This window comes from Anopheles gambiae, chromosome 3 (genome assembly GCF_943734735.2).
Source record: "Anopheles gambiae chromosome 3, idAnoGambNW_F1_1, whole genome shotgun sequence".
Classification (NCBI taxonomy): domain Eukaryota; kingdom Metazoa; phylum Arthropoda; class Insecta; order Diptera; family Culicidae; genus Anopheles; species Anopheles gambiae.
Window position 1 is genome coordinate 37913320 of NC_064602.1, and position 13293 is coordinate 37926612.

A 13293-nucleotide genomic window follows, 5' to 3' on the forward strand; every position below is an offset into this window, starting at 1 on the left:
CGCCGATGGAATCGCGCTCAGGTTTCCCTTTTTTCTCACGACTATCCAACACGACATGCGCATGTTATGAGTGTGTGTGTACATAAAGGAGGAACACTTTCTTCCTCGCCACTGCTGCACATTATTGGCATCATCGCATGCCCATCACGCAGCAGCGGCAGCGGCATCATCATCGTCGTCAACTGACGATAACTATTATGCACGCTTCAATTCGCAAAAGTGCACCGAAGCGTAAGCTCGATATGCTCCGGCTCAACGCCTTTACAACTAATCTGATCGCTGATCGTACCACCCTAAGACAAGCGGGATCTTACAGTAGACGCGTCCCCGTACTGTCCGCTCGTCATCTATAATTACGAGTACAGGGGCAAAGAGAGACTTAATGACATTGCATTCTAGGGAGGCTTGTGTGTCTGTGTGGAAAGAGCGTCCCATTTGCAAGGGATTTTTGCTCTCCGACGAGCTCAATCGGTAATCGCAGCATCGGTCGATTGTTGTCAATGCGAAACCACTTTCCCTTGGAGGAAGGAATAAATTTAGATTGTTTATTTAGAACCATTGTACCTTTTTCTGTCTTTTTTTTTTCACTGCATTGGAATTCGTCGCGACGAGTTCGTGTGTGAAAATGCGACATTTTACCATTTGTTTTCTCCCCTTTCCAAATCGTTCACTCTTGAGCTCCTCCCCTCCACTGCAGCAATTCAAACGCAATCGACAAGTCGCGCAGTCATTGAACAAAAAGTGTCTTAGCATTGCGCACGCACTAACTTCCTGGTGCAACAAACGCACACCAGACACACACAGAGTGCAGCAAATTATATTTAGAAATTACCTTCTTCTGTCATTCCTGCACGGAAACAGCACAGTCCCCCCAACCGTGGCGTGAAGAGTTAATTGATCTCGTCGGAGATGGTGTGTGTATGTGTGATTGTGTGATGGGTAAAATGTTTTAAACCTCACAATGACACACAATTGCAGCTTCACATGCAACATTATACCGCCGTTGAAGGCCTTTTTCGCAATTTGAGCGATAAACGTTTGGTAAATGATCAATTGAGCTGATTCTTTGTTTTGCGGTGGTAAACATCCATTAAGGAAGAGCTTTTGTTGTGTTGTAATTACATTAACAGCAGTATCGGGACATTTAAGCAACACAGAGCAACATTTAGTAGTAGCAACTAAATAGATTTTTTTTCATAATAGATAAGGATTGAAATTAACCAATACAGCCGAAGCCGTTCTTTCTGAAATAAAAAGGGATTGGAATTAAATGTGAATTTCCTCTGTTAATGTTAAAAGTCAATGCCTTGTCTTGGAACAGATAATTTGAAACAACACGAAAGAAAAACGAAATCTTCTCTACACATTAAATATTAAATATCAGATTTATCTCAAAGATCAGCCTCCAAACATCGATGCACACAAATCACGATCAGCTTGAAATATGTACCTTCTAATAACAGTTGCGTCCATTGCCAGTTCTATTCTACGGTCCCGAATTCCTCTCATTCTCCTTCCCTTCCCCATCCTCCCCCCCCCCCCCTCCCCGCTTTTATTAACGCCTGTATCATTTATAATGTAAAGAACACGATCGGTATCACGTTTCAGATTGAACTTGAACCTGGCTGGTGATCCGTAAAAAGGCGGTAGCGCGTATAGCGTACACAGCAACGGCAACGGCAACAACCCCAGCCAGCACACCGAAAGGAAAGTAAAACGCTCTGTCAAAAAGCAATTCCATGACTAACGATTGAGCTTTCTCTAATTAGCCACCAGCAACGGGACGGAACGGGCAGCAGCGCAACATGGGCTGTGGTAACCTTTTTCACGCCAGCATTATAATTTCTTCTATCCCTTCCGCCTTCTAGCGCGCGTTCGTTCGGTTTCACGCGCGCTCATCTTTCACGCGGGTTCTAAAAGATTATTTAACGTCTATAAGTCACGCAATAGGGAGGCTGGCTAGCTGCTGCCGGTTGGTTGACGGGGCGCGTTCACCGGTGTTTTTTTTTATATGAAAACGGAATGTACAACAACACCAGAACGGATCGAGAGGAGAGAATTAGAACCCACAACACAACGCGTATTTGTTTATCCTTTGGGAAGGAGAGTTGGTTGCCCGTGTGTGCATTGCGGCACGGTTTGCGGGAAGATGCTAGGCTCAATTGCGAGATGGAGCGAGCTGTCCAAAAGAAACGTTTCAAATCAAAACAGACGGCTGTGGAATTCAAAAACTGGAGAAACTTCAAAAACGTAAAGTTTTCGGGGACCACAGAGAGCATCATCATGTGCCTTTTTCCATAAAGAAAATCATAACATCAACGAAACAACCGTACGTATCATCATCTCCTCCAGACAACCTTCTAACTGGGCAGAATGGAAAACTAAAATGCGTACCAGCAGAGATCCCGCAGCAGTGTGAGCAGCAGGAGGAAGAACTTGTTCGTTCGAAAATCTTTAAATAAATTCCTTAATTTACGATCTTGTTTTCCGATTCCACCGGTATTCCCGCTACCCTCCGAGACCGAGTCTGACATTCTTTCTTCCCGTGAGAAGCGGGAGATTTATTTAACGCGTGCGACGCATCATGTTCAAGCGGAAGCAACAGCAGCAGCAGCAGCAGTATAAACCTGTCTGCCGCATGCAGGAAGGTGCAGACTGATGCAAGTGTAACAGCATGGACGAGAATTATTTGTACATAAAAATTATGGAAACTATTTTTGCTTTCATATTAAAGAGGTATTGTACGACTAACGGCGACTAACGACGTTCCCGTTCAGTGAGTGAGTGTCTCAGTGTAACAAACACAAAATGCTAAAACGTTTAAAAGCAAAAACTACACATCCAACAGCGTCCAACAAACAAGGGAACTAGGATGAAACGTGCTGCACACGCCTAGCAAAGAAAACAATCTTTACGATTACGAGGGGGAGGGCAGGCGGCTAATATCGTGAAAATTATCACCTCTATATCAACCTTCACTGCACCACTAATAAATTGTGCATATAATGCGAACAACACACATCCCATGCCACACAACGATCTTACACCGTCGTGCGTTCACACACAAATCCGGTCGCTATATTCCTCCTACGCGCTTAGGACCCAAGGGAGCGGAGAAATATTTCAGCGGATTATGACACTAAAAATGGTCTCTATCCCGCACTCCTTCACCCCACTGTCCTCCTTGCCTCCCTGTGAAATCATAACAAACCGAGACCGTTCCGCTGCTTTGATCGACGACAAGTTCATAATATTACGCGCACACACACACACACCCCGTGTCGAACGAATGCCAAGGTCTCGGATTACGTGAGGCAGGTCAGTTACTTGTCTACGAGGTGGTCCAAAGTAAATGAACGCAAAAACGCAGCATTTATAAACGATCGTCGAATAAGGAGTGTGATGCCTCTTGTAGTAGAGAATTGGAAGCATTTCCATCGCATTTAAAGCCTGACTTGTTTGTCGTTCATTACGAGTCTAGAAGATGATTTTTGCTGCAGTTTTCAAACTAATAAATATTGGAAAAAATATGCCAAATGTATTTGGCGCAAAGCATAAACCACAATTGAATACTCACATTATCGCCATCGTTGTGTTGAGCGTCACCGTTGGCCTGTGCTTTTAGCTGATCGACCTCGCCAATCTTTTCCAGCTTTCCAGTGCCCTCGGCGACCACTCCCTCCTTGGCCGGGTCTGTGGTTATGTTCACGGAACGCTTACTTTGGGCCAATCCCATTTTTTGTTTTGTTTGATGGAGCGGTTTGTCTGTAAAGAGCAAATAATAATAAACGTGGGACATGGTTAATCCGGGTTGCAATGTGTTGCAATTTCTTATTCTAGTTATTTACTGATAGTGGCCTAAATCGAGACCGCAACAACGGTGTTGCACTGTGTACAACTTCGGTACACAGTTTGAATTACAACGGTTCGTTTTTAAACATTACTTTTCTGATTTTTAACACGACGAGTCATCAAAGTTTGGATAATAGTTTTTAGTATTACTTCCAAATCCAAAGTCATTTACTGTGGCAAAGAATTGATCTTTCCTTAACTCGCCATATCATGTTGAAAACCAAAATAACAATTAATCAACAAATTAATATGTTGTATGCGTAGCAGCAAAATGAGCAAGCGATATTTTGACCAACTCAAAAAAAGAAGCCCAACGACTCAACGAGATTCGCAATAAATCAAGCTCTCGTCGTGCCATGCTATTGTGCTTAAACATCAAGATTAATGATCATCTTAACGGTCAAGTGGAGCGCTACCAGCAATGTGCTTTGCTTCTGGCACTGCTTTAACTAAAGCCATTCTAACGCTTAATGGGCTGTTGACGTCAGTCAACCTGCCTTACCTCACCGGGTGTCGTCGCCTGATGCTTTCGTTAATCCGAAAGCTGGTTTTAATTAGATCGGGGGCATAGACATTTTTGGTTTCAGCTAGGTTCGGAGCGATGCTGATGATCTATTCGCTAGAAACGAGAGTGACTTTCATTTTTAACAGCAGTGTGATGCGTTCTCGATTATACAGTTTTCAAAAACATGATTATGTCGTCTAGGTTTGAGTTTTTAAATTCAGATCTCTGATTAGATATCGGGTAAAGATCAACAGATCTTTGCTCTTGCACTTTGCTTCTGTATCTTTAAATTCTAATTTTGATATTTTATATGTGTCAGACACCAACGAAAGAGAGATATTACATAAAACAAACCACTAAAAATAATATTTGTACACATCAATAGGTCCAAAAGGACTACCCTGTTATCCCTTTTCATAAAATGTCACATGGTACAACCACATTTTTATATGTCTTAATTCACGCGGAACTTACCACAAAGGCCTCGGAGAAGCAATGGATGCATAAATATCAATAGAGCCTTACATTTATAGCCCGCTTCCCAGTCCATGGGCGCCCTCATTGATGCGCGCCTGACAAGTAGACCGTTCTGGGCGCAAAACAGGGAGAAGCCGCCTTCGCCAGCGACCACAAATAAAATAAAGCTATAACATTTTATGTCTTCTCCGGCAATGGCAACAAGCTCTAAGCAGGCACAACCTCATGATGTGCGAAGAACTGCTTCGAGGCGGACGAAAAGACAAGGGCATGTGAAAAATTCACTACCAAACCCGAGTCCTCCAGGTGTGACATCATAAAAATAATAATTATTTCCTTTGCCTTCTTATCTATGGAATGTCACGCGAAAAGCGTCGGAGGGTGGTAGTAAAAGTGTTTCCTTTAATCAATGCTATGAATTATTATCTTTCGTATGATAGAACAGGAATGTGAATGCTGCATAAAGAGTGGATTCATATAAATCGGAATAAAAGCAGAATATATTTGTCGTTTGAGACATTTTTACAAAAAATGGTACACCAAAATCATATAATAATTGATTAAAACAACTAAACAAGACTTTTGAAAGGTTTACTTTTTGAAATTTCAAAATTATCAGTATTTACCCATGCTTTTCTTGTTCCGCTGACAAAGCGAAGCAGGGATTTTCACTTGATCAAGTTTTATTATCATTTCTAAGCAACTCCAAGCTTACCCACAACCACGGACAATTCCTGGTTACTAAGCAAAGATGAGTGGTCGTCACAAGCTCTCGGTAGGGTAGCGCCCGAGTAAATTAATTCTCAACACCATCCCGCCCACCACCAACCGGAAGAGCCGACGACCATTTCATCGGAATCACAGCGGGGAAGAAATTTTACATCGCGATTTGTGCATGAATCACCCGAAACGATTGCACCATAAAACACCGTTGGATAATGTGCTATTTTGATTTTTAGCTGACACCACCGCTCTGAGCGCCATAATTGCAGGGCTTAGCGCAATGATGGGGAGAGGGAGTGTGGAGTGGTGATTCAGCGCGAAACAATTTGCCAGTTGGTCCGCGGGCAATGAAATGGAGGGAGAGCGGAGAGAGAGAGAGTAGGGTAGCAATAAAATCTGTGAGAATGTTCTAACAATTTCAATTAAACAAGCACCAAACACACAACCACAGGTGACACACAGGTGGTGCGCACAAGCAACAACAACATCGACACTCAGCATTTTACGTTCAAAGCCCCAATGTTAAAGGGGGGAATGTGGGAGTGTGGATGATATCGCAACAGTTGCCACAAGCTTGTATCGTAGTGATGGGAGCTCGGAATTAGACCTACCCGATTCCGATTCCGTGTTCAGAAACAATTCCGAAGCCGATTCTGATTCCAGAGTCGATTCCGGAATCGTCTCCGGAATTGGTTCCGGAATCGGCACCGAAGAGGATTCCGAAGACGATTCCGGAGCCGATTCCGGAACCAATTCCGGAACCAATTCCGGAATCAAATCAGGAGCCGATTCTGGAATCGATCCCAGAAAACTTCGGAGCCACCCGGAACCAATTCCGGAATCAAATCAGGAGCCGATTCCGGAATCTATTCCAGAAATCTTTGGAGCTAGCCGAAATCGATTCCGACAATATCTTCATTTTTCCCATCACTATTGCATAGCCCCACATTCACCTGCTGGTACAGCAAACCAACTCTTGTGCTAGGTAGATACCGAGTGCTTCAGGCACAGCACACAATCACACGCCTGTGCCCATGGCGGCCGTTTGTGTAAAGCCATAAAGCGAAATAGACATGTACGATTTTATTTTATAATTACAAAAAAAAAAACCGGCCATTTTTTGTGACCATCACGTAATAGTCTGCTGCCGGGTCGGTGGAAAATTCTTCATCATGTTCAATGAACGTGTGTGTACGCGATGATGATCATTTCCGACCATCTTCCGGGATAAGGTTGGGGCATAGTACGGGTTCAGGAGGATAGTGCAGCAGCAGCAGAAGCAGTACACACAGATAGACCGAATGACACGTTCGAACGGTCACATCGGACCATGGCCCGGAACTGCGCGAGCCGGCGGCCGCGATAGTAGACGCGGGACTACTACGTGCAAGAAGCCAGGAAACGGTGTCGTTAACCGTTATGTTTAATCAGCGTAGCAATAGAGGGTCCCGCCGCACTCTACCACTCGCGCACATAACCGTACATTAACGTTGGCCGGGCTGGGGCGAGTGAGGGTAATCTTGTTGTTATTATGTTTTGATGGTTAGCTTTATTATTCCGGGACTCTCGAAGCTGCTGCTGCTGCTGCTGCTGCTGCTGCTGCTGCTGCACCAGACTTGCGGAAGAAACAGGAAAGGCATGAGACAGGAGCGCGAACTACGGAAGGAGGTTGGGGCACGATACCGAAGACTACACTATACGATCGAAACACGACCGAGCAGATTCAAGAATATGGTAGAGGCACCCCGCCATCGATGTTGCAGGCTCAATCTCTCTTTCTTTTCCGATTGAAGTGGTTTCAATCTCTCAACCGGGCAGCACACCTTTTCTTACGAGAAGGTGAGAAATATCGTAAGAAACAAGCTGTGCATGTGAGTGTTTGTGTGTGTGTGCATATGCTGCATCATACAAAGTTGCTGTCCGAGTGCCAAAGTAATTTCCAGGTTCAACACACAATTTTCTAAACCATCCCTCCTCCGTCCACCCCATTCGGTCGAACAAGGGGTGGTGAACGGGACTTGAGACTCCAAGTGGTTTGTGGCGTGTATATGTGTGTGTGTGCGACTAGAAGAAAAGGCTGATGATTATAGCAGCGAGTCAGCACGTTTCGAACAGCGACGACGCGTCTGGAAATGGCTCTGATTGAACGTGATTTGTCAAATATCAAACCATACGCTCGGGGAAAGGGTACAAGAACGTGGGAAAATGTTTCCATCATTACATTACGCGAGGTTTCGATCGGGCTTATAGGCAATAAGTTTGCCGTAAATTAAAATATTTTACTTTATAGAGAAGAGTTTTATAATATTGAAAAAGCAACTCTTGAGCTTCATTAGAATGGTCAAACTCAATAAATTTATGCAATACTGCGTCCCAGATGACATCGATTAACGAAAGGCTTGCTTTGGGATTTTGAGTAAGCGTCCCCTACTCCCTTTCTAATCTTATCCCTGTTCAACACTAACAACATACCACCACCAGCAGTTCTCCGTATTGCATTTTTGACTTAATTCTTGCTCTATAAACCCCACAAAACCCCTCCCGGCCCTGGAGTTAGTGTGTGTAATCTACCAAACCCTGCTCCAGGGGTGGACTACTGTGCACCATATGTTGTGGAGACGAACCTTCCCCTTCACACAAATAAAAAAAAAAACACAGCCCGCAAGAAGACGCACTTTTAATGGCGAGCCAGAGAGAAGGTGGAGGACCGAACAGACAACGAACCCGAGCGCGACCCACCCGTTTACGCAATGGAAGCGACGGCGACAATATCAACGCCAGCAACTGAAGCAGCGAACAGAGAGCTCAACCAGCAGCAGCAGCAGCTGCTGCTGTTTCTGTCCTCTGTTGTGTACACACCCGGCCCGGCACACCGGGACACCAACCGACATCGGGAGAAGCATGGCGACGACACACACCACCACTGTGTTGTACCATATACCCTCCCTTGCAGTACATATTTCCATGCAAGTTCGCGATCGCGCATCCATCGTTAATGACCTTGTGGCGGTCGACGGCACTAAGAGAGAAAGAGAGAGCAAGATGTGGTTGAACTACAGCAACCGCGCCAGGTTGTTACCGTCGCCGTCATGTGTACCCCGTGTGTATCTGCTAAGGCACAGAACAGCGTACGAAGGGCAGAGCACGAGAGTACAACGAGCTATCCTGCTGCTGCCTCTTTGTGCCAAAGTCGTCCAAAGCGCATCCGCGCAGGAGAAGAAGAAGTTGTGGCGTAGAAAATGCATCGCTGGTGACACAAACCCCACAGGTCTGATGGGGGGGGGGGGGGGAGGGGTTTTGTAAAATCGCAAAGCATATGCCGAGAAGATCGAAACCGCGGAACGTGACTAAGCCGGTTCGAGTTTAGTTCTGTGTCTTCAATCCCGCGAACTCGCGTTAATCAGTTCCTGTTAATTGTTGCAAAGGGGAAATAAACGTTTCTTAATTTGCCCATCCATCCACAGCAGATACATTTTACAGCAAACATTAAACTCCCTTTTAATTACCATTTAAAACATGTTTTAATATTTCGTTTGAAGTGCGCCCCTACTACTACATTGATCGAATGGCGATCGGGAAATAAACGACTTTACGTAAACTGCGCACTGCGTATCGCGTTACAAAGGCAGTAAAAAAAGCCACCACCTTGTCACCAACCACCAACCAACGATGAGCCCACAACGATGCTATAAAACCTTAAACATTTTACACACCATTCACTTTGCATCCTCAACCCCAAAGGCTAGCCCTCTCTCTGTCTCTCTCTCCTAAAGCACTAAAAGGCATGGTTTTTATAGCACTTTAAGGGTTTCCATCCGTTGACAGGGAACTTTTTGAAACACTACCACCCTTCCACTCTTCCAAGCGCTATAGCAGCGGCGGCCGGGGGGAGGTTGGATTAATTTGGCTCTCTACCAGCCGCTTGCGCTGTCAGTTTGAATGCATAAAACCATTTCTACACTAAACGGGCCCGCCGCCGCTTGACTGCAAAATAAATTTTTATCTTTGTCACTGTGTGTTCGATACGCGCCGCATGAAGAAAAAAGAACCGACAACAAAAAAAAGGTTAACTTCAATACTTCCGGCATATGCTAAAAAAACCCACAAAACAACACCCTAACAAGCCGGTTGTGTGACATGGCCCAAAAGGCAGTGGTGTGCGCATCAGTCTTCGCCGTCTGTTTCGGAACTACCGACTGTGTGTGTGTGAGTGAATGTGTTGTTTGGGGGCTTAGAAAACTCAACAACAACAAGAATAGTAAAAACATCGCAGAATATCGCACACAAGCAGCGAATAAGTTAAGTGCAAACGCCAGTAACATACACAAGGCACCCCGGTGAAGCACTCTACCCGGTTCGGCTTCGGGAGGGCTAGGCAAAGGATGGCTTAATGCCGCCAATGGCACAAACACACGCCCCAGGCGCGATTAGTATGCAAATTCAGTCAAACATACTGAAACAGGAATCTCATCAACCGAACCGGCGGTTCTATCTCTCTCTGGTCCGTTCGAAGGTTCCATAAAATAATGGTCATAAAAATAGCATTCAACACAGCAACTCAGTGTCTCTCCACTACCACCCTGCGAAACACACTCTGGCTGCTGCCGCTAGCCCAAATGCTGTGCGCCACACGCACAGAGGAATCGTCACGGGCGACACAACGCTGACTGAGCGCACCACCGGACGACGACCACATGGGACCCGCGCGCACATGTGCGGCACCCGACACAGGAAACTGCAATGAAGAAAGTAATATCCGCTAAATTAAAAGTTTACAACGAACAAACCAGCAAACAAACAAAAGGGTAAAATGGCTAATAACTGCCACACTGAAGCGTCATTATTATAAACAACCTTATCGGGGGGAAACGCTCAAGCCCGTACAAGTATTGGCGTTGGCTTCACTAAAGAACTAATCAATTTTAAGGTGTTTTATGAGCAAAGTTGTTCGCTTTTCTAAAGGGCACAGAGAGCACAGAATACAGCTATCGGTGGCGTGCCAGCCAAGATCGTGTACACGTGACGGCGTGTTTCAGCATCAATTTTTATTTGCATTTTTAACAAAGCAATTTCATTCGCGGTTGCACCGCCCGTTTGTTGCGCACCTGCGTTTGCGTCACCGATAGCGTCACCAGACTTTCAGTGGAAGAGTAATGTTTTTTTTTGTAATGATTGGCTGCTGGTAAAATTTAAGAAATAGAATGCTGAACTGTTTGTCTACATCTCAGTGTGGCCGATAATGTGGGCCGTCGTCCGGTGGGCATCAATCGCATCATCCACCTTCGAAGCTTCTGCGCATATCTCATCTAAAAGTCAAACCAAATTGATTAATGTTACCTCGTGCTGTATACAGCCTCCTTCTCTCTCTCTCTCTCCCTACTTATCAAACAACCATCCAACTTCATCATCAAACGTTACACAAAAGAAGTAAACAAGCGTGCTGCCGGAACGGAACAAGCGAAAACACGCGCCTGCTAATCAAATTTTGCAGAAGTCACGACATTGCCGGCGATCGGTTCTCGCAAAGGTAGGTTCTCTTTCTTTTGGTGTGCAAATTGATTGTGCCGGCACGAACTTCTTCATCTTCTTTGCTTGCTGGCCCAGATTGTGCAAACGAGGTACAAGCATTTACAACAAAAAGAACGAGAGCATTTGAGGCTTGCGGCATGGACATACTGATTGGAGAACAAACATTGGGAAAAACATGCAACAACATGGAACAAAGAATATCAAGCACAGGTCTAAAAAAAATGATGCATTGGCTCCCGGAACAAGACGCTTGAAATATCATTATAGTGCGCTATCGCTTTAATCATGAACGTTATTCTCAACAATTATAAAAGCATGACGATCGTTTGTTACTTTTATTTTAGTCATAATTGGGTACGACTATAAAACATCATAATTAAAATGTCCAATTCTGCTAGTGTGCCAAACCTTCCTATTTCCCTCTGGCACCTCTCTTTGATTAGGCTATACGTGACCTATTCTATTTAAGCATTTTTGCTGTAACACAGGTAGATAAACTTGTTTTCAGTTGAGATTCCATCCAGACAAATAAAAATAAGTCAAGGATACAACTCTCTTATCACACACACTAACAGCATTCCTGTAGGTCCCAAAGTAAAGGAGGCAAAGATACGAAGCGGGAGCAAAAATAAACGCATTCGCCCATGGTCACAAATCATAAATTATTTCCTGAAACATAATCCACACGCACTCACACACACATGCAGCCTTTCTTACAGCGGTAAACAAACCTGCAAGACAATCGCTTATCTGGCAACACTCCACGTGCTTGAACGGTATTATGCTTACGATGCTATTTTAAGCGACAAATCAAAAGCTAGGCGTCGTCTTATCAAAACAGCAAAGGAATGCTGTTTATACAAAAACGGCTATAACCATCGTTTGCACGAGCGTAACACTCATTCAAACGTTTCCTAGTCAACCTGAAACGCTAATTTGATAACATTTTCCGTAGTCTTGACTGTTGTCAACACAGCAAGGGAAATGGTTGAAATAAGCAAGTTACAAAAACATTAAAACTTACTCTATTTGCTAATACAAGTCATATATACAAATACCTAAAATAAATTTCAATATAGATTTAGTTTAAAATACCGTATAGAGATTGAATCGAGGTTGACAAATCAGCAATCAAAATCAGCAAACGTTTAGAACCAACTTCCAACTGTCCAACTTACCTAGAAAAAGAAAAGAAACAAGAACAAATATTACATTAGAATTATTGTTAAAATATCATATCTGAAATGCTTATAGGAAATATAAATCAATAATTGTAAAACCATATTTAAAACACATCTTTCATCACGTATAATATTTTCCTCATTTCTCATTCAATGTTCGCACTGACATAGACATAAAGAAGTAGTGTAACGCATTGAAGTAACTCCGAATCTCTGAACAAATAACTCCGTACATCATAATTTGCCTCTGCGGCCCTATCTGCGTGAACCTATCACGTACCCTTGGCACAAATCATTGAACCATCAGCAATTTCCTTCCATCTTATTTGGCATTAGGCTCTGTGTTCTGATAGCCAATCAATGTCGCACATCATACGCTACCACCACCACCAACGCCATCCGGCTTTCCGCATACAAATCACAAGGAAAGTAAGCGAAGATTTGGAATCGCTTCCTGAATACCTAAATCGATGATGGCTGGCATATCGCTGCTGCGCGCCTGACCACGAAGAAGCATGGTCCGAAATACCGAATCAGTTGCAATCGGGCATCCGTTGGGAAAATACACGACCCATCGTACTGTGTGTGTGTGTGTCTATCCTCTTACGAATGAATTATGACTTCATGCTCAAATCCGTCAAGGTTCGATATTTCGCTCAAGTAGCATACTGAACGCGCACAGCACGCCGAACAGAACAACCACGAACTGAGAGAAGGAGAACGAGAGGCGTGAAAGCAGCAACAGCCAACGAAGGCCGAAAAAAGTGCTTGAGAAAGAAATTAATATTTCAATAACATAACATCCGCTGCTGTCCAAGCGAAGAGAAACCCAGCGGGTGCGAGGAGAAGTAAAACGAATCTATAGGTGAGAAGATGGTGGAATGCTAACCGGCCAATTCGTATCACGTTGTAGCACCACCTCCACTTCTAGAGCTAGTCAAGAAGATACCGATTTGATGAGTACATCAATACGTCATTCGGCTTCCATTTCCGGAACCGAGCATTTCCGTTCGCTTTCCGCATCCG

General features: G+C 44.3%; 1 protein-coding gene across 12 annotated transcripts in view; it reads right to left on the bottom strand.

Moving 5' to 3' along the window:
* The window catches only part of LOC5668278 (calphotin), a 67831-nt gene that overhangs the window by 18512 nt on the left and 36026 nt on the right, over nt 1–13293 (bottom strand). For 9 of the 12 annotated variants that reach the window (XM_061662273.1, XM_061662266.1, XM_061662263.1 and 6 more), the window contains one exon: nt 3578–3765. In XM_061662273.1, the coding sequence (XP_061518257.1) occupies nt 3578–3736 (159 nt within the window). In that variant the 5' untranslated portion in view covers nt 3737–3765. Of the gene's footprint in view, nt 1–3577; nt 3766–12181; nt 12265–13293 lie in introns of all 12 variants that reach the window. The other 3 variants (XM_061662267.1, XM_061662272.1, XM_061662265.1) reach the window with 1 other exon arrangement.